At 58.3% G+C, this 20,821-nt stretch overlaps 1 protein-coding gene across 3 annotated transcripts in view; it reads right to left on the bottom strand.

The window, feature by feature from the left end:
- The window catches only part of ABCA2 (ATP binding cassette subfamily A member 2), a 146,545-nt gene that overhangs the window by 43,729 nt on the left and 81,995 nt on the right, over positions 1-20,821 (bottom strand). For all 3 annotated transcript variants that reach the window (XM_050926284.1, XM_050926283.1, XM_050926282.1), the window contains 15 exons: positions 20,484-20,702; positions 17,939-18,261; positions 16,644-16,803; positions 15,393-15,521; positions 14,437-14,604; positions 13,704-13,800; positions 12,413-12,586; positions 12,195-12,297; positions 11,720-11,834; positions 5,510-5,700; positions 3,694-3,844; positions 2,622-2,826; positions 2,115-2,279; positions 1,005-1,185; positions 158-370 (listed from right to left, as the gene is read on the bottom strand). In XM_050926284.1, coding sequence (XP_050782241.1) covers positions 158-370; positions 1,005-1,185; positions 2,115-2,279; positions 2,622-2,826; positions 3,694-3,844; positions 5,510-5,700; positions 11,720-11,834; positions 12,195-12,297; positions 12,413-12,586; positions 13,704-13,800; positions 14,437-14,604; positions 15,393-15,521; positions 16,644-16,803; positions 17,939-18,261; positions 20,484-20,702 — 2,594 coding nt within the window. The remainder of the gene's footprint in view (positions 1-157; positions 371-1,004; positions 1,186-2,114; positions 2,280-2,621; positions 2,827-3,693; positions 3,845-5,509; positions 5,701-11,719; positions 11,835-12,194; positions 12,298-12,412; positions 12,587-13,703; positions 13,801-14,436; positions 14,605-15,392; positions 15,522-16,643; positions 16,804-17,938; positions 18,262-20,483; positions 20,703-20,821) is intronic.

The following is a 20,821-nucleotide window of genomic DNA, read 5'->3' on the forward strand; positions in this document are numbered from 1 at the left end:
AATTCTGCACTAAGGGATGGACTCTGGGACCAGTGCCACAGAGCACTGGGACTCTGGTCAAAGTCCACTAAACCTGCTCGCGCAAAATGGTTCATGCCAAGACAGTGATGGCTGTTTATCGCCTAGGGAGGAGTCTTTGGCCGGGGCTGGTCCCTACTTGTCCATCTCCTTGCGGATCTCCTCCTCCGCCATGCTCTTAAGCTGCGAGTAGAACCAGAGGTGCTCCTCCACCGTCAGCTTATCGAAGAGCACATTGTGCTGGGGACACATGCCCAGGTTCTTCCGGATCTCATCCATCTCCGTCCGGATGTCATGGCCGTAGATGGTAGCAGAGCCCGAGGTTGGGGGGAAGAGGCCAGTCAGGATGGACCTGGGAAAGAAACAGGGCAGCATCGGCTCTTCTCCCTGCCTGGAAACACAGCGATTGCCTAGCACAGCTCCACGGCGTGCCACTCTGGGAAGGGCCCTTAGGCAGCTCCGCCCTGTGGAACAGCACTGCCCACGCTGCCCGAGGCCAATGGATGCCAGAGGAGGGCCCAGCCTATCCAGGGCCAGCCAGTGTGTGCACCAGCTTGTTACAGCTCCACCTTGCGGGGCTTTCACAACCCCATCACCTCCCCGCCTCCCCCCACACTCCCTTCCCACATGAACCTCCCACCCCACTCTAAGCACATGCCCTCCTCCTTCAAACCCGCCCTGGTAAGGCCTCAGCACCTCCCCCACCCAGATCAGGTCATGGACCCTGGGCACTGCCGCATGCCTGCTGAACGAACTCCAACACCGCCGAGAACTGGCAGCACTGCAGAGCTGGGGAGCACGGTGTGGCACAAAGATATTGGTGAGGACAGAGCCTGGGAACCCAGGCTAACCACACTGTGACAGCGATCGTGCAGCTCTCCCAGTGTCAGAGGTGGTGAGACCCGCCCACCCTCATCCCATGGCTGCACCTGCCCTGATTTCTCCATGCCACTGCCCACAGCAGGGCTCCCTAGCTCACGACTCACATGGTGGTGGTCTTGCCTGCCCCATTGTGCCCCAGGAAGGACACCACTTGGTTCTCATAGAGGTTCAGGCTCAGCTTGTTCAGTGCCAGCTTCTTGTCCGTCTTGTAGACCTTAGTGAGCTTGTCCACACACACGACGAGCAGCAGGTGGTTCGGCTCCTCCTCTATGCCACGCATCTCCTCTGCAACGAGAGCAGGGAGGCGGTGGGCAGGGGCCTAGGGTGTCTTCGTCAGTGTGTGCGGGGAGCCAGGGGACCAGCCGCCACCCAGCACTGAACTGGGTCATGCACCCTGGCGAGATGGGCAGTGGGGCCACCCAGGATATGCCGTGATGGTCCCGAATCCCCTCCCAAAATGATAACAAACAAATGGGGCAGGGTCCTGCCGTGGGCCAGCTTTCCCTTGCCCCACCCCTTGCCTAGCTAGCCCGGCAGCTCTTTGGGGCAGGGGCTGCCCCCTATTCCAGGTTTGTGCAGTGCCCAGGATGATGGACCCCCTAGGCCCTGCCCAATAAGCCCCAGGGGCACACATGAGCATTGCTCGGGTGAACCCACTGCACCATGCTGATTGCCACGAGCGGAGGATCTGGCCCTCGCTTTGTGTCTTGCCGAGAAGCTGCCCTTCCCCCTCTTGCCCTCTTCCATGCCCGCTCTGCCATAATGCCACTTCCTCCTCTGGCACCTTCTACCAGAGGCTCTCAAGGAGTTGGGGGACAGGGATGGATTTGGCCCCATACCACCTCCACGAGGCTGGCCAGTATTATGGCCCTCGCTTTGGGGAAATGGCAGCACAGGGTCCATCTCCTCTGCGAATCGAGGGGCGTTTCTAAGCAGGTTAGCAGCGTGAGCTCAGCGCCTGGCTGTAACTCACTGCTGAGCCGAGCAGAAAGCCCGGGGGCTGGGAAGTCACTGCTAGGCTAACCCGAGTTCGGAACACACTTGTTTTGGCAGGCCTGATCCCCATCCCCACCCAAGAGAGGTGACGTGACTGACCGGGTGCCAAGGGAGTGGGACTGAGCCAAGAACAGCAGCCAGGTCCCCTGGATCCCAGTCTATTTCCCACTGGCCCCTCTCCCCTGTCTCTGCACTGCCTAGCCTGTGGGCGCTCTTACCCAGCCGCCTGTTCTCCATGGCGCAGGCCTGATCCTCCTCCATGATGCTGAGGCGGGTGGTTCTAGACCAGGGCCAGGTCCACTCCCAGGTTTCAACCCGCCCGTTCCCGAGCCAGTAGGATTGCTGGAAGGGGAAGTACCAGGGCCGGGGGAGCCCGTACATGCCTGCAAAGAAAGGGAGATCAGCAGCGGTTCTGGAGTTCGTGCAGGAGGCCCATGGTGTGACCGAGAGGCATGGGCCTCGCCCCAGGAAGTGGGGGCCAGTGGGGGTGGTATGTGCAGTCCCCTGGAAGGGACAACATACAAAGCCCTGGGGCAGATCACTGGGTGGTTATACCCCCAACCCCCCCGGTTCATGAACATGGCCAGATGCTGATCTGCCCCCACCCCCTGCATTCACAGCCATGCATGGGGAGACTGTTGACTGGCCCTCCTTCCATCCCAGTCAGGTCAGTGTCACCCTACACCTGCCCCCCTTGGGCTGCAGGAGGTGGTCCTGGCCCATACCTGGGTGCACGGCCTCGATGTACCACGTCAGCACACCGTAGACCACGGCATCCACGATCAGCATCATCATGGAGAGCAGCAGGTTGAAGTCGTCGCCTTCCACAGGCGACTGGCTGAAGGTGTGCCACTGGATGCCCACACCGGCCACCTCGTACAGCGCAAAGTACTTGGAGCCCAGCCCGAAGGCCGTGGTCGACATGAGAGACTGAGTGGGGGAGAGGGAGGTTAGCCCGAGAGCTGCTCCCCTAAAGCCCTGGGCAGCAATCCCCTAGCCAGGTGCTCGGGGGAGGCCATCAGGGGTACAGACGGGCAGAGAGGGACGAAAGCCGTTGGCGGTGGGGGTGGGAATCCATGGAGGGTCTGGATGCAGCAAAGGGAAAAAGGCCATTGGGGGTGTGGATAGTGGATGGAAGGGGGCACCGCTGTCTCCTGCAGCCACCCTGGTGCAGCGGCTCTAAGATCAGGATTCACAACGGGGCATGAGCTTGTCACAAGGGGCCAGCTCCTGCCCTGCCCAGCTCCATCACAGGGTGCAGCTGGGCAGTGCCATGCACCCACCAGCCTGCAAGGCTCTGGAGAGGACACAGTGTGCGGCTCGTGTTAGTTGGCACACTGCTCTGCAGGGATCCCACCCTCCTGGAGGGGAAGAGGCTCCTTATCCCCACTCCCCAGGGCAGCGGAGCCTTCAGGACCCCTCCCCCTTCGAGCCCCTGGCCCAACCAGGCTCTGGCTATGCAGAGGGATGTTAGGCTGGAAATGTTGGTTTCTCCAGCTCTGTCCTGCTGAAGGCTCCTTGGTCCCTGTAGCTGCAGCAGGCAGTTCTCTGGTCACAGGCGGCCTGACTCCTCCAGTGACTGGGGCTGGAGGCATGGCCGGGAGGTGGGGGGGCGTCTCCCTCCTGTCTGCATTCTGGGCAAGGAGCAGGGAGCATGCCCCGCCCATCCTGGCAGCAAGGAGGGCGATGGGACGTGGGGGGCAGGCTGGTGATGGAAGGAGCAGAGCTGGGGAGCCCCGTTCCCAGCCATGCCCAGGGCCTGCAGGGAACTGCACCAGGCCGGGCCCCAGGACTCACAGCGATGCACTTCTCGAAGGCCGTGATCTTGTCGTGTGCCACTTCCTCCCGGATGGCGACGTACATGTAGGGGACATAGCTCAGGAAGTAGATGATTCCCCCGCAGGCTGAGGCCAGCTTGGCCTTGGAATAGAGCACGGACACCAGGAAACTGTGGGGCAGACAGTGTGACATCCTCCGCCACAGAGGGAAAGGGGGTCATACCGCCCCAGTCCCTGCCCCGGGGGGGCATGACCCCAAGCCCCAGAGAGAGAGGGTGTTAGCCCCCCACCCCCAGCCCCACCTCTCCCCTCAGAGAAAAAGGCTCACACGGCCCCCACACTTCATCACCCACTTTGGAGAAAAAGAGGCATGACCACCTCCCACACTCTGTCAAACTCCATCAGATGATGGGGACTCCCCCTGCCCTGCCAGAGTTCTGGGGGGCAGACCTGGCTATTTCCTTGGCAGCCTGGGGACAGAAACCCTCTGTCTGCTACCCAAGAGGCCCAGCATGGAGCGGCCCAGCAGGTTTCCTTCACCCTGCCCTGCTGGTGAGCCTCACCCCGCTCGAGGGGCACCTGGGGAATTCAGTCCCCACTCATCTTTCAGTCCTTGTCCGCTCTGCTGAGCCTGCCAATGAGCCACCCCCCTGCCAGAAGGACCAGGGCCTCCGAGGAGGGGCTAGACTGGCCCACAAGCTGTCATGTCGGACAGTGGAACTGGAACTCAGTACCGACCCTGCTTCCTCGGACTCCATTTCTGGCTCCCCTTCCTAAAACTTCCAGGAGGCAAACACCCCTCAGAACAGAGCAGAGGGAGTGCAGCAGAACCAGCTCTGACCGGACCAAGCACCCCCCAGCAAGGATGGCCAGGGCAGGGGTGTGTTGCTGTGTCACCACACAGGTGCATAGATTCCCCACTGCCCTTCATAGCCACAGCGGCTGCACCACAACGACTTTGTGGTTCCTCCTACCTGAACATGGAAGGGGACGACACCTCCCACCGACTGATGGGAGAACCTGCTTCCCTGCGATCCTCAGCACCGTAAATAACTCCCACCCGCCCACGAGCCAGCTGATCCCTGCAGACACCCGTGTCCTGCGACAGCCCGACAGCACAGGCTTCTCACCGCCAGTCAGCCTGCCTCCCCCTGTACACCAATCACTCAGCAATGCTCGAATCAGCCGGAGACTCAGAGGTCTGAGCTTGTGGCATTGTCCACAAGCTGGATTTTCCTCTAATGATGCTGGTGTAAATCAGGAGGAGCTCCATGGAAGCCCAGGGAGTTACACCAGCATCAGGGGACTATCTGGCCTTTAGCTGCGAGACGATCCCAGCCTGTACTGGGGTGGGTGGGAAAAGCATCTGCCACCCGTTGCTCGTAACCATCTTTAATCCTGCTGCTGGTGGCGCAGAAACAGGCAGTGCCCAGGGCTCAGGCTGAGGCTTTAGCTCAATGACCCACTCTTGCCTCCCCCAATCGAGGGGCCCAGTGCGAGCAGCACTGGGGTGACCCTGGGTACATCCATGGCTCCCCTTCTCTGGGAGTTCATGGTCCCGCGCTAATGGCCCCAGCATTGTGGCTTTGCTAGAAACTGTGAAATCACACATTGGACAAAAATGGAATCCAGACTCCAGAGTAACAAATTAACCCCGCTACCCCAGCCCCCCCGGATCCCCCCAGGCTCAGAGACAGCGGCCATGCCCCAGGGAGTGCATGTCTAGAGGCCTCGTTGCTCTGGTCCCTTGCCCCTCTGGCTGCTTGACTCGTCCCCAGCCTCTGGGCCCCTGCCATCACTGCTGTGTTACACCCCTGCCCCGCCCCAGTGCTCACCAGAACATGATGGTGGCCACAGCGTAGATGGCGAGGAAGAGCCAGATGATGAAGACGTCGCTGTGCATCAGGACCTTGCCGTATTTCAGGATGGCGGTGAGCGCGGTGACGGAGATGGAGAGCTGGACAAAGCCAGTGATGAACCAGGCCACCCAGTGGACTGCGTTGTTCAGGCCCATCATCTTCATCACCTGCAAGAGACAGTGCCACGCGCCATCAGAGCACATGGCCCCACTGGGACTGGTTCCACGGGACAGACCCTGCCCTGCCAGCAGGCGTCCTCATGGGACACAGAGGAGCAAGGACAAGGCATCTCAATACGGGCCAGGTTCAAAGGGAACAGCTCTGCACCCAATGCCCTGATGGGTGTGTGGGCAAGGGGAACCTGTGGGAAGGCGGGAGCTGGAGGATCATTCCTTCATTTCCCTATTTGTTACTTGCCTTGTAGTAATCTGAGGCCGGGATTGTGCTGCTAAGGTGTTTCTTACAGGCGTTGCATCTACTCAACAAGCAAATTCCCTCAGGCCGAGATTTCCACCAGTGGCCAGTGACATCGGGCTGCAACTGGAGGCTCCTGAAAGGGTCCTGGTTCCCTGAGTTCACGGCACTCTGGAAACAAGGGCTCCAGAAACACGAGCCCCTTTTTAATTAACTGCCATGAAATACAGCAAGTAAAGGAGGCAGGAGACAGCCAGGCCAGATGGGCAGAGCTTGGATAACCCAGTCTCTCTTTGTGGTCACTACATGATCACCGAGTTCTCCCTCGGCCAGAGTGGCTGGGTAGTGGCCTTGAGATGGGGGTGCAGCGTGTGCGTGTGAGGGAGCAGTTTGCTGGCTAGGAGCATCTGGGTATATCTCATTTAGCCAGTTTTCTGTCACTGCAGGGACGTCAGGCATTAGTGCGCCTGGGTCCCTCTGGTTTTCTGCCTGGAGTTGGCACACAACAGCTTAGCCCACCCGGAGTCTCTTTCCGCAGTTGGGTTTGAGGTGCGGATGCTGGGTGGGGTCGGTGGTCTGTGTTACACAGGAGGTCAGACTAGACCATCTGGTGGTTCCTTCTGGCCTTAAACTCTGATTCACAAGCATCTTATTCCTCCCTCTCCCCATGCACCTTAAAGAGAGAGATCCTAGCTCAAGAGTACGTTCCGCGGCCCTGGCTGGTCTGTGCAGCTAGTCGCTCTCAGCTTCCAGCATTAGAGTCTGATCCCGCTTCTTCTTAAAACACAGGCAGGCAGAAGGGGAGAGAAGCAGCGCAGGAGAGAGGAACATGCAGCTCCCATCTGTGACCCCTAAAGCTCAGAGGCTGGCAGGGGGTCACAGCAAGGGGCCCAGTGGCCCATTCTGGGACGGTGGCACTACAGGTGTGGCTAGGATGGCTCTTATTTTCTACTGGCCGGTCTCTGGAGGTCAGAGGGTTTGTTGGTTTATTCCTGTGGTTGGACTTTTAGCTGCCAAAGTATTGCCAGGTTGGATCTGGCCTGGCTGACTAATCCCGATTCCTCTGGGTGAGGGAAGGCAAGTGGAGCAATTGGGAAGCAGAAGAAACAGGAAGCCGCGGAACTGCCAGGGTGGTTCAGACTGGGGGTCCACTAGCCCAGGGTCCTGTCTCCAACTGTGGCCACCTGCTTTAGAGGGAGGCACAAGAGACCCTGCAGAGGCAGCGAAGAGATCCACTGCTCCGCAGCCCCCGGTTTGCAGCTGGAGCGCTTCCCAGCTCCATATAAAGGTCCCGACCTTTTCTGGACCTGCCTAGCTCTTGGCCCCATGACAAGGTGGGGGGGGAGGAACTGATCCATGGCGGGGGCTGGGAGGCAGCAGGACTCTTCGGTCCCCATCACTGGGGCTGCTCAGCACTCGGCTGCAGCAGGGCCTCCCGAAGTGCAGCTAGGAGGTCCCAAGGGGGCAGGTGCAGCAGTAAAGTTTCCCTGGCGTCTCCTGCGGGAAAGAGGCAGAGCAAAGGGCCCAGGAAGGCAGACAGAGCCGCCTAATGCTTGTTTGGTGACCTGAACTCAAACTGAGCCCCCCCGGGAAGGGGAAAGCCGGGGTGAGCTAACTGCCTCGAGCCCCCCCGGGGAGGGGAAAGCCGGGGTGAGCTAACTGCCTCGAGCCCCCCGGGGAGGGGAAATCGGGGTGAGCTAACTGCCCTGAGCCCCCCTTGGCAGAGGAAAGCCAGGGTGACCTAACTGCCCCGGCCCCCCCGGAGAGGGGAAATCCAGAGTGAGCTAACTGCCCTGAGCCCCCCTTGGCAGGGGAAAGCCGGGCTGACCTAACTGCCCCGAGCCCTCCCGAGGAGGGGAAAGCTGGGGTGAGCTAACTGCCCTGAGCCCCCCTTGGCAGGGGAAAGCTGGGGTGAGCTAACTGCCCCGAGCACCCCCGGGGAACACAAGTGTGGGGTGGGGGGAGGTGAACCCAACAGCATGCAGGGAGAGGGCAGACAGTCGTCATGGAGCTGACGAGGTGACTGAAAGGTGGATTCTCCAGGGTAGGCAGCAGCCCTTCAGGAACTGCAATCCAGGCATCAGTTTCTGCCGGGGAGGGAGCAGGATCCATAGGGCTCATGCTTTGCCGGCTTGTTGGTTTCTCCGGCATAGGTTCCCTCTGATTCTACCCTCCAGTCCCCTGCTGGTAACAACACTGCTTCTCGTGAAACTGAGGTGCGGCACGGCTGTGCTAGACAAGGCCTGGACATTGTGTGGGGGAAGCCCAACGCTTCCACCCAGGCCCCACTGGGGGACGTGAGACACAGCACATGGGAAAACCCTGGAGGGACAAAGCATGCCCCTCAGACAGGGGGCGCAGCTGGAGCACTCTCCAGTTCGGTTTGTTCTTGCTGTCCGAAACATGCGTAGGAAAGAGACCGCCCTGGCTTAACCAAGAGATCTGCAATGATCTGAAACTCAAAAAAGAGTCTTACAAAACGTGGCAAGTAGGTCAAATTACAAAGGATGAATATAAACAAATAACACAAGTATGTAGGGACAAAATTAGAAAGGCCAAGGCCCAAAGAGAGATTATCCTTTATGCCTCTAGCTAGCTCAACAAGAAAACATTCTACAAGAACATTAGAAACAAGAGGAAGACCAAGGACAGGGTAGGTCTGTTATGCAACAAGGGAGGAAAAACAACAGAAGTGTTAAATGACTCATTTCAGTTTTCACCAGAAAGGTTAATAGCAATTGGATGTCTAACATATCGAATGCCTGTGAAAATGAGGTAGGATCAGAGGCTAAAATAGGGAAAGAACACGTTAAAAATTACTAGGACAAGTTAAGTATCAGAGGGGTTGCCGTGTTAGTCTGGATCTGTTAAAAGCGACAAAGAGTCCTGTGGCACCTTATAGACTAACAGACGTATTGAAGCATGAGCTTTCATGAGTGAATCCTCACTTCGTCAGATGCACGTGGTGGACAAGTTAGATGTCTTCAAGTCACCAGGGCCTGATGAAATATATCCTAGGTTAGAATACTCAAGGAGCTGACTGAGGAGACATCTGAGCTATTAATGATCATCTTCAAAAAGTCATGGAAGATGGGAGAGATTCCAGAGGACTGGGAAAGGGCAAATATAGTGTCTAGCTATAAAAAGGAAAATAAGGACAACCCGGGGAATTACAGATCAGTCACCTTAACTTCAGTACCCGGAAAGATAATGGAGCAAATAATTAAGCAAGCAATTTGCAAACACCTAGAAGATAATAATTTTGATAAGTAACAGTCAGCATAGACTTGTCAAGAACAAGTCATGTGAAACCAACCTGATAGCTTTCAGGGATATGAGGGAAGTGGTAGATGTGGTATATCTTGACTTTAGCTTTTGACACTGTCTTGTGGGTATGGGGGAAGTGGTAGATGTGGTATATCTTGACTTTAGCATTTTGATATCTTCTCATAAACAAACTAGGGAAAGATAGCCTAGATGGAGCTACTATAAGGTGGGTGCATAACTGCTTGGAAAATTGTTCTCAGAGAGTAGTTATCAGTGGTTCACAGTCAAGTTGGAAGGGTATGTCGAGTGGGGTCCCGCAGGGATCAGCTCTGGGTCTGGTTATGTTCAATGTCTTCATCAATGATTTAGATAATGGCATAGAGAGCACATTTAAAAAGTCTGTGGATGATAGCAAGCTGGGAGAGGTTGCAAGTTCTTTGGAGGATAGGATTAAAATTCGAAATGATATGGACAAACTGAGAAATGGTCTGAAGCCAGTAGGATGAAATTTCATAAGGACAAGTGCAAAGTACTTTACTTAGGAAGGAACAATCAGATGCACATGGACAAAGCTGGAAATGACTGCCTAGGAAGGAGTACAGCGGAAAGGGATCTTGGGTTCATAGTGACTACAAGCTAAATATGAGTCAACAATGTAACGCTGTTACAAAAAAGCAAACATCATTCTGGGATGTATTAGCAGGAGTGTTGTAAGCAAACCACGAGAAGTATATTCTTCTGCTCTACTCTGGCCTCAGCTGGAGTATTGTGTCCTGTTCTGGGTGCTGCATTTCAGAAAAGATTTGAACAAATTGGAAAAAGTCCAGGGAAGGGCAACAAAAATGATTAAAGGTCTAGAAAACATGACCGATGAGGGAAGATTGAAAAAACTGGGTTTGTTTAGTCTGGAAAAGAGAAGACCAAGAGGGGACATGATAACAGTTTTCGAGTACATAAAACGCTGTTACAAGGAGGAGGGAGAAAAATTGTTGTTCTTAACCTTTGAGGCTAGGACAAGAAGCAATGGGCTTAAACTGCAGCAAGGGACGTTTAGGTTGGACATTAGGAAAAACGTTCTAACTGTCAGGGTGGTTAAGCACTGGAAAAAATTGCTGAGAGAGGATGTGGAATCTCCATTATTGGGGATTTTTAAGAGCAGGTTAGACAAACACCTGTTAGGGATGGTCTAGATAATACTTAGTCCTGCCCTGAGTGCAGGGGACTGGACTAAATGACCTCTCGAGGTCCCTTCCAGTCCTACAATTCTATGATGCTATCGCCCCTGTGATGAAGTGGGAATTGTTGGTAGTACTTTTATGAAGCTTATGTGTGCCTCAGTTTCCCCATGTGCTGCATTGTTACCTAGGGGGTGGGAAAGGGCTGTTTGCTCTCATAGCAGGCAAAGAGACACAGATATGAGTGTCACTTGGCTGTCTAGATCTGGATTCCCTTATCATTGGAGCCTCTGAAAAGACAATGGCAAATCTAATTGTCTGGACATTGATACCTAGCAACCAAGGCCCCCGTGAAACATAGACTTGCCTGCCCCTCCTCAGGGCTGAGCAGCATCTCTCCAGCTCGAGAACAAGGACTGGGTAGGTGGGAGGGGTAAGTGTTGGCTGCTGGAGGCAGTCGTGGCTCTCACCCAGAGTTTGACAAAGGAAATCAGATGGAGAGACAGAGCTTGAGCAATGGAGCTCACTGCAGCTTGGCTGGGCCCTGGACTAACCAGAATGGATTATTCTTAACTGTCATCTCTGTGCTACCCTCAGGACTTCCCACGCTGCGTTCCAGTTAAGGAATAAACCCGGCTGCTCTGACACTGCTGGGTGAGGTGCATCAATCCCCAGCGTGCACCAGCCTCCACTGGGGCCCGGCTCAGTTGGACTCGCTGAACGGGGCCCACGGTGGGAAGTGGGGGTGCCTCAGGCCCAGAGGTTCAGTCTAAGGAGGCGGTGAAGCAGTGCGGCTTACCCTGGAGGAAGAGCGAGACCCCTAGGGGGACTGACACACTGAGGGGGTTCCTCCTAGAGACCCTTCCAAAGCTGGTGCCATCACACTGATCCTGTGGATTTGACACCTCCCAAAGGAGAACAGAGGATGATATCACAGGCAAGAGAAGCACTGATGGCTCAGAGAATGCGTAGAGCTCTCTGCTCCTTCAGCAGCCAAGGCTGGGTCCTGTCCCCTGTTAACTCAGACCCTGGAGAAGGGCAGAGAAGGCCACAGCTGCTGTGGGAGAGAAAAGCCACCCGCTCTCCTGGCTCAGTCTGCCTAAGCCCAGCTGCCCCTGCGAGAGAGAGAGCACTGTCCCTTGGGGCACAGACAAGACAGGGCTTGTGGCTAATGGCTCGAAAGGGCTGGACAGACCCTGTGGTTCTCTCTGGCTCCCAAACTACAACCTGGAGCAGTAACCAGGTGATCTCCCTCCCTACCCCCACTTCCTGCCGCCCCAGCAGGCCCCGAGAGCCCATCGCTCTGCCTGCGGGTGCTTGGGGTCCCCACCTCTTTCAGCCGATGCTCCTTCTCCGCCACAATGTGCTGGATCATCATCGCCACCGAATACACCCAGGAGATCACCATGCACAAGGGCATCATATGCTCGATGACGAACAGGAAGCTGGGGGAGAGAGCAGCAAAGCCCCATGAGAGCGCCCGGCCGGCCAGACTCCCCTGACGGGGCCAGGGGGACGGGAGCCCTGCATCAACCCTCGCTGATGGGAATGGAAGGAAGCGGAAGAGGGGTCCAGCAATTCGGCTCCAGCCCCCCTCAGCCCCAAGCACCGTGCCCAGCTCTTGTCTCACTGCCTGCACTGGGGCCTTGTCTCCAGTTTGGTTCGGCCGCTTGGGCCTGGCAAGGTATTTGCCCAGGGGAGAAGCAGGGGCTGGGATTGGCCTGTCAGGTCCGTGCAGCCCCCATGACACGACATGAGTCTCCCAGTACCGTTCTCCCCCCTCAGCCACCCCCGGTGTTACTCACTCGTCCCTGGTGTAACACGGGTACGGGAACATCTGCACGTAATTGCCAGGCTCCACCACGTCATGGCCCACAAAGGTGTTGATTATGGCTCGCTCCATCATGTCTGAGGGGAGACAGAAGAGCGCAGGTCAGCGAGGGACAGGGACGGTGCCACTCGTTGAGAAGGTGCTGTGCGCGCTGCCGTGAGGCTGCTGGCAGGACGGCCCCAGGCCACTCACCCTGGATCCACACGAAACCATAGAGGAAGTAGAAGCGCCCGCCCGTGTTGGGGCCCGGTCGCCAGTACGCCCGTCGGATCTCGTTGGTCTTCTCGGTGAAACTGGAGTTCTGCCGGATCTTGTACATCACGTGGGGGGGCAGGGAGCCATCCCTGTTGGTCTGGAAGATCACACCTGAGGGGAGAGCACGCTCAGAGAGCTGAACACGAGGCGGTCTTCCTCTCCCTGCTGGCTCGGGGGCTAGCGTACGCTGGGGCAGGGAGGGCACTCTCACACCACACCCCCCAGGGCCTTACCCAAAGAGATCAATGGGGTCCTAGTGACCTCAGTGAGCTTCAGACCAGACCCCACACGAGGGGGCAGTGAGAATCCTGAACAGAAGAAGAGGGAACCAGCAATGGTCACCTTCCACTGCAGCATCTCACAGGGCTTTGAATTAAGACCTGTAGCTGCCTTAAGAAAGCTTCCCTCATGTTATAGTTGGGGAAACTGAGGCACAGAGCAGTTCAGTGACTAGCCCAAAGTCACCCAGCAAGTCAGTGGCAGAGCCAAGACCAGCCTCCTGCTCTCTCCCATACCGGCATCTTCCCTGCCTTCTGTTCCTGCTATGGACAATACACATGGGGATTATTGGAGGGGATCCTTGTATCTGAAATGAGTGACTTGCCCAACGGGCAGCCCACCGGCTAGCATTTGTACAGACCATGCGCCAGTGCGCGCTCCCTGCTCACGGCACACACGTGATCCCCCTAGGTCACCCGCCTCCTGCACATGCTGCGAGCGCTAACACAGCAGGGACCAGCAGCCAGACGTAGGGGAGGTATCGGCTGACCCTGCCAGCCCCCACAGGGACTGCTAATTTCCAGTAATTACTGCCTGGGCTCCATGGGGGATGGGTGCTCCCAGCACTGCTGGGTCTGGCTGAGACACTGAGCAACATACGCACCAAACCCCATTCCCACGAGGGGATCTAACGAAACGGGGAGCTGCAGTGAAGCAGGTTCCCGGAAGCCAGGGCCTAGTATTAGCCGAGGCCATGGGTGGCTGAGCGAATGAGCCTCTCTGAACCCCCCAAATCCAAACCCACGTATCCGGAAGTGCTGGGTTAAACCCAGGGCAGCCAGCTGGGCTCAGGGCAGCCAGCCAAAGCCAGGAGCTGGTTTCCAAGCTGGCGAGTCAGCAGGGTGGCGAATGGACATGCCCTGAGATGACAAGGGAGAGGAACCAAGTGTGGCCCAGTGACTGGAGAGGGGAGAGGGAAGGAAAGCATGAGGCCAGGGCTGGGACGTACTGGCGAACACCGTGATGTTGTCCTGGTACGCCTGGTTCAGCGTGTAGTTCACAATGCTCTCCTCATCGGGGAAGCCCTTGAAGATGTCCACGCTGACCTGGCGGGAGGGAAAGGCCCCATGAGACCCCGCTGCCCAGGAACAGCTCCCCATGCTTCTGGATGCCCTGCGGGGAGTGTTCCTGGGCACACTCCCATGGCCGCTCTCCTGAACTCCCTCACAGTTAGCTGCATCCAAACACTGCCCGGGACGGGTGTAAACAGGGCGCACAGCCTGAGCCCGAACAGAGTGCATTGCCAGCCCTGGGGCCAGTGCACAGTCGCAGCCACCTCTCTGCGCACCCAGGTGCTACTCCATCAGGACAGGGATCCCCGGGGCTGTGGTTGGCCACCAAGCGGAGTCCTGCGAGCAGCTCTGCCAAAGGCGCTTGGATCTACCCTGCATTCACCCCCATTTCCAGCTACGCCCCAGCTCTTCAGCAGAGTGCTCTGGGAGGCCCACGCACTGCGGTCTGAGGGGAAAGATCCTGGCCCAGCAAACTAGAGCGAGGAAGGGCTGACTCAGACCTGCTGGGATCTGAACCTGTGGTTCCAGGGGATCCTAGGGGATACAGACCACCCAGCTACTACAAGGCCCCCTAAACAAGCCCTGGGAGAGAGGCCGCAGGGCCTCCCAGCATTCCTGGGCAGCCTGGCAGGACCCTGGCTTGGCTCCAAGAGGCTGCGTCACCCGCACCTTGGACATGAACTGGATCCAGCCGCAGGCGGCGTTGTCGATAGTGTCCAGCTGCTGCAGCAGGGCGCTGGTGTTGGGCAGCGAGAAGTTGCCGTCGATGAAGCTGCGGAGGAGGTTGTTGTCCGAGGCGTTCAGGATCTCTGGGTGTTTGTGGATGTCGGTGGTGAACTGGGGAGAAGGACAGGCCCAGGGAGAGAGACAAACTGAGGTAAGAAAGGATGAAATGGTGCAGAGGAGCTTCCATACCTCACCCCATCTGCTCGTGGTGCTACTTGTGCAACACACATGGAGGCCCCACTCCCCCTGCCTTGCACCATCATTTGCAGCCGTGCAAACACCACCCTATCCGCCCCCCTTGCCCTCACCAGCAGGGGCACTTTACACCGCCCTGCACGGCCGTCAGGAACGAAGCAGGGCTGTGGGGAATCTGGCCCTGAATTGTACAGAGAGAGGAGGCCCAGCAAAGCGCATGTGCCATGGCATCTGGTGCACCGGTCACGAGGCAGCTGGAGGCAGCCAGCCAGCCTCAGCAAAGCCAGGAGCAGGGAAAGGACCCAGAAGACGTCTCTCCCCTTCCCAGTCCTGTGATGTTAATACAGCAAGGCACCTGAGTGGTCAAACTGTGCGTCACTCAGCAGCATTGCCCCGGCCTGAGACTGTTGGCTCCCGCCCCCCAGACTGGACACAAAGTCCGGAAGCTGAGAGGACGACAGCTCCCCCCCGACACACCCGGATTGCTGCAGCACAGCTGGCAATGCCAGTGACCCGCCTGGGAAGCTAGAGGACATGGGCCCAGGGCTGTGCACCCTGAAGTAAAGCCCTGCAACAGGATGGGCATCCCGCAGCACCTGCTGCCATAATACCGGAGCAGGTAAAAGGTACTTTGCTGTGGTGATAAGATCTGTCTCTTGGCTTGGCTCCAAACCCATTCCTCTCCTTCCCCCTCCCACGAGCACCTCCTGAAGCCAGCGGATCCGTCGCTGCAGTTTGCCCTCCTCCAGGAAGCCCCGGATCTCAGAGGAGATGTTCAGCCAGACCTGGGCGTAGCGAGTCACATTCCCAACGAAGGCAAAGGTCTCATTGGCCTGTGGGGAGAGAGGGGAGCGGAGATGGCAGGCGACAGGGAGGCAATAGGAGAGGATTGGCCTTGCTGCATGTCTGGGACTGGCGCCACTAGTCTGCCCAAGTCATTAAGGGTTAAGGACCCATACACAGCAGGGAGAGCTGGGCCATGCCTAGGTTAGAGAAGTGAAAGCAGTGCAGACACACACGGCATTACTCCAGAGTAGCTACTGCAACCAACAACACTAAGCCAGTCTAGGCAAGGGTTAAACCCACTTCAGTGCATCTATGGTAGGGGCCCTCACCAGTTTAACTAGGTCACTTTAAAACCAATGTAATTAAATCAGTGCAACTCTTGTGACCCAGACACGGCCTCGGCCCTGCCCGGTCGCCAGTAGTTAATGCCACTGATGCAGCTGGCCTCCAGATGGGACCCTGGGACCTAATTCCTCTCTGCCTGGGCATTTACCTGTGTGCAAAGCAGGCACACAATGCTACTAAACCAGCATCCTTCTTGCTGGCCTCTGCCATTCACTGCCTGGGTGTAAGGAGCTTCACGCAGCGCTAGGCCTCAGGGAACTGACCCTGGGCTGGCATCACGCACCTTCCTGTCACGTGCTCGGTGCTGGGACCGGCGATGTCAGGGGAAACCACAAAGAAAATGAACACCCAGCTTCCGACGTGTAACAAACAGGGCAAACTGGGCCAGCAGCCTGTGGCGCTGGGCTGGAAACCACTCTGGCTGGCTGCCACACAGCCCGGACCTGCTGCGGATGCTACACCAAGCCCACAGCCATGCTGCGCTCGGCCTCCAGCAGCAACTCAGCTGGAGGAAGGGAAAATACCTTCCCCCTCCCCTTCAGTCACTGAGCCTTAATCACCGATTCCGAGGCAGAGCTCAATGGGCCCCCAGGGCTCCATGGCACAGCTCAAGGGCTGGAGCGATCCATTAAACCCAGCTCCTTAAGCGCTGCTGCCTGCCACAAGCTGCTCTCCAGAGAGGTGCTCGGCCCCACCCTGGCTAGCCATGGACTTTGAGACCTTAGGGGCTTCCAGGGGCCCCTCAACAGAAGCAGGGCTTAGAGTGATGGCCAGCAGGCCCGGCCGCCCTGTGCAGGCCCATCTGGGCTGGCCAGCGCCCTCACCTTCAGGATGACCTTGTCCACCTCCGTCCCGACAGGCGAGTACAGGATCTTGGGGTTGCTGGTCATGAGGTGCACCAGCAGTCCCAGGTTACGCTGCTCCTTGCTGGTGAAGCCCAAGGAGCTCATGTTGCCCTGCTTCAGGGCCTCGGGTTCAATGGTGCTGGAAAGGGAACCACGCGGGGTCAGTGCTGGGGCCTTCCTTCGCCCTCAGTGACATGGAGGGCTCCGAGAGCCACCCAGGCTGCAGAAGGAGGAGGTGTTTCAGTCACCCCAGCACCCCCACCCGCCAAGGCAGGGGCCCCCCTCTGTGTGGCAACTGGACCTGCAGCTCGAGGTCCCTCTGGCAAGTAGGTGCCAGTGCTGAACAGGGCACTCGCTAAACCCACTGCCCCATGTGCACATTGGGGGGGCAGCAAGGACCCTGCCAAGCATTGCAGTCCTGGCACCTGCCCAGGGTCCCACAGTAGCACTGAGGGAAGGCCTGGTGCTCAGCACGGAGCCCTGTCTGGAGTGCTCCCCTACCCCTCAGTGATGCTCCACAGTCATCTCCTGCTCCCGTTAGGGCAGTGACACCAACCTGCTCTGCCCTGGGCAAACTAGTCCCACTGCTCCCCGCCAGGCTCTCGGGGGCACTCCCTTTGCTGACACCCTGCACATTCCATGCTGTGCAGGGGCCAGTGCACAAGAGGCCTGAGCACGGTTTCACACCAACTCACATGCTGGTGAGTCAGCGAGACGCCGTGGGGTTGGTGCAGCGAGAGCTGTGCCGTGCCGGCATGGAAACCCTCCCACAGACAAGGACACGTGGGCAGGATGTGCAGACCCACTCGGGCAGCAGCTGGCCTGGCTTTCCCCACATGGCCTTGCTCAGGGACTGCGCTCTGGGGTGGGAGAGCGCACTGCCAGGGAGAGGGGGTGCAAGCTCCGAGGCCCAGGCTGACCTGGCCTCTCCAGCTGGCCAGTTCCCAAAGCAGCCCTGCTACCAAGGCCTAGGCTGCCCCGCTGTGTCAGGCTCAAGCTAGCCGCAAGGTACGAGGGGGTGAAAATGGGTCTGGGTCTGGTGCACTGACCCTTGCTCCCTCTTCCCAAAGGAGGCGCTTCCCACCCCTCCCCGCCCTGCTAATGGAGCTTCGTCTTAACCTGCAGCTTCTCCATGACCCCACTCATGCTACCCCCACCCCTGGGCCATCTCTGCCAAGGGACCTCACTCCTACACTGTGCCCTCAGTTACCCCATCCCGGGCTCCCTTCATCCCCTCATCCCAGGGACAGGGGCCCCCGTCTGGCAGCTCCTACCGGTTGTTCCCACACAGGATGGGTTGCAGTCCTGCCCAGAGCTGCACAAAGGCCGAGCGCTGGCCCTGGGGATTCTCTCCTATGGGCTCCCTGTCACCCTCCTCCATGGTGGAGTTGGTGCTGGTGGTGAAGTTGCCACCCCAGCTGGTGCTGTTGGTGGCGGGCGGGGGTGCTTTGCTGGCACAGGCGCCCTGGGGCAGCAGCTTGGCCAGAGCCGAGAGGATGTCCACGTCCTTCAGAACCTTCTCCATCTCCACGAGGTCCTCCAGGAGGGCGTGGAGCCGGTGCTGGGCCGCTGTGCTGTTCACCTCGTCCAGCCTGAGCTGCAAAGCCAAGGGCGGGAGAGGTTCAGCCGCAGTGCAGGGTGTCCATGGGTCCCACTCTCCCAGCAGTTACCAGGGCCAAGGAGTCCAGCCAGGAGAGCGCCAAGGAAATACCCTCCTGGCGTGAAATACATGGGGTCCATCACAGATACAGGCTGGGTTTTCCAGGGCCTGGATTGCTGCTCCCACAGCCCGGGCCCCCCATCCGTCCAGCCCCCCAACATTCAACTCCATCAGCCTCCCAACTCCATCAGCACTCTGCCTGGCTTCGCACCTCCTCTTCCCACAGCCTCCACCTACTGCCCCTCACCCGCTCCCTCCAGCAGCCCCCAGAGTGGGCTACTTGTCACACGGAGGGGTCCCATTTATCTGCAACCATCTGCAAGCCAGTCACCCATTCCCTGTGCCTTGAGCCACCCCGTTCCCCTTGCGCTGTGCGTCAGGGAGCTCTATGGAAACACAATGGCCTTGCACATTTGCAATGGGCGTAAGCAGCTGTAGGAAAATACCAAGAAGCCTCAGGCTCATGCCCAAGGTAACCGACACCTGCCAAGCCTCCACAGCTCGACTTCACCTGGCAAGATGTCTCGCCCCCGGTGGCAGGCTCATGTGTACGGGCCAGGCCATTTGCTGCATCCCCTAAAGCTGACGGGGGCCCATTGCTGAGAGGCAGAGACAGTGGCCAGTGTAATTAACACAGCAGACACTGTGCAATGAACCAGCTCGGCAAGAGGATGTGTGGTCCGTGGCGCTGCTGGGCTCCCTGCATCCAGGCACCCTGCGTAGGGCTCCGCCATCTTTCTAGGAAAGGCTCGGCAAGCACCTGGTGGGATTCTATTGGCCTCTCTGGCACATTCACCGTGCCCAGGCCCTGCTGCAAGGGCACGTCAGCACCAGTCCCCTTGCTCCAGCAGCTCTCCCAAGTGAGCCGAAATTGGAAGAAGCCACATAAGAGAGGTGACTAAACTGAATAATGTTAAGTGCCCCAGCCATCCCCTCCCTAAGGACCCCATGGCAACTGGGAGCGGAGACCCCTGGGTGCGATTCCTGCCCTCGCTGATGCCAGAGAGCACTGGGCACTCCACATGGGGAGAGCTGCACTCCTCGGCTGCACTGGTGGCCAGGCGCCTGGAATACTCCTGGAGTGCACACACACAAGTGGGGCTGGTCCCAGGGATATCGAGTGATGGTGCTGGTGGGATGGAGCTCTGCAAAGCCCTAGAGTGGAAGTGACAATGCTGTCCAGTCCTATCTCCTCCCAGGACCCTGCAGCCCCAGGGAGCGAGGGGATGGCTTGGAGAGATAGACCAGGGCTCCGGGCCAGTTGAAAGAGAAGGAGAGTGGATTCCCTGGCAAATAAAAGGGGCTGGTCTGTGGGACAGGGACAACAGCTCCTAGGCCTGGCCCCATTCCCTGGACTGGCTGAGACTCAGCGGCCAGGAGGGCAGTGGCTGCACTGCGTCCAGGAGAGATCTCAGAAACACCCCAGCAAACCAACCCCAACCAACAGAACAGCTCTGCATCTGCACATGGTGAGAACTGGGGCAGGCAGAGGCCATGCACCAGAGGCAAAGGATGAATGGGCCCTTTGCAAACTCCGTCCCAGAGGCGGGGCTTTCTGAAATGACCAATCAGCTGAGGAAGCCAGGTGGTGCAAGTGAAGTGGTTTTGAAATATAAGACTAGGGAGGGCAAAGCTAGGCAGGAGGGAGGTGGGCCAGGAAGAGCTACCTTGGCTTCGAGAGGGGGGGCAGAGGAGGGGAGCTGGGAGGGCTGGGGTGGAGAGCACAGGCCCCTAAGCCTGTGATCTTCCAGTAGGAGTCTCAATGCTCTGCCCCCAAGGTCTGACCCCACCCACATCTGCTGGCTAAGCAGGCACACTGCAAAGCTCGCCTGGCTGAGCAGGCGCTGGCAGAGGGTGGATCGAGGAACTGGTGACTGAGTGCCAGGAGGGAGATCAACACTACCTGTGACCTGGCCAGGATCAACACTACCTGTGACCTGCTGCCTGGGAGCTGCAAGTTCAACGAGCTGATGGCTTGAGACCAGTAGATCACGTCCCTGGACACAGGGCTCTGCATCCTTATGCCAAGGTGGGTGCAGACTGGCAGAGAGGGCAAGGCATGTACCCAGCTTCTCCCTCCAGGACGGGCAGGCCCCAGTGTCAGAGCAGGGCAGCCGCAGACATTCTCCCTCCCTCCGCCAGGCTGAGGTGCCACTTACCCTGCTGATGACTTTGTGCACATCCAGCTGCTCCTTGAGCTCCATGGCCAGCTGTGTGAAGTGCTCCAGGCGGACGCTGGCGCTCCCGTTGCAGATGGTGGCCCGGTAGGCCCGCAGCCAGGGCTGCCGGCTGCCCGGGACAGTCAGGATCTGCTTCAGTTCCTCCTGATCCTGGTCACAGGTCAGGTGCTCTAGCACCGATGGCGTGAAGAGGACGCTCTGAGGGAGAGAGGATTGGCTGTCACTCCCTGCCTGGGATGGCTCGGGCTGGGACAGCCAGACTCTTCCAAAAAGCAGGGGGTTCCTTGTATTCTGAGCAGCCCCTCGCTTTCCCTTTC

This window comes from Gopherus flavomarginatus, chromosome 17 (genome assembly GCF_025201925.1).
Source record: "Gopherus flavomarginatus isolate rGopFla2 chromosome 17, rGopFla2.mat.asm, whole genome shotgun sequence".
NCBI classification, from domain to species: Eukaryota; Metazoa; Chordata; order Testudines; family Testudinidae; genus Gopherus; species Gopherus flavomarginatus.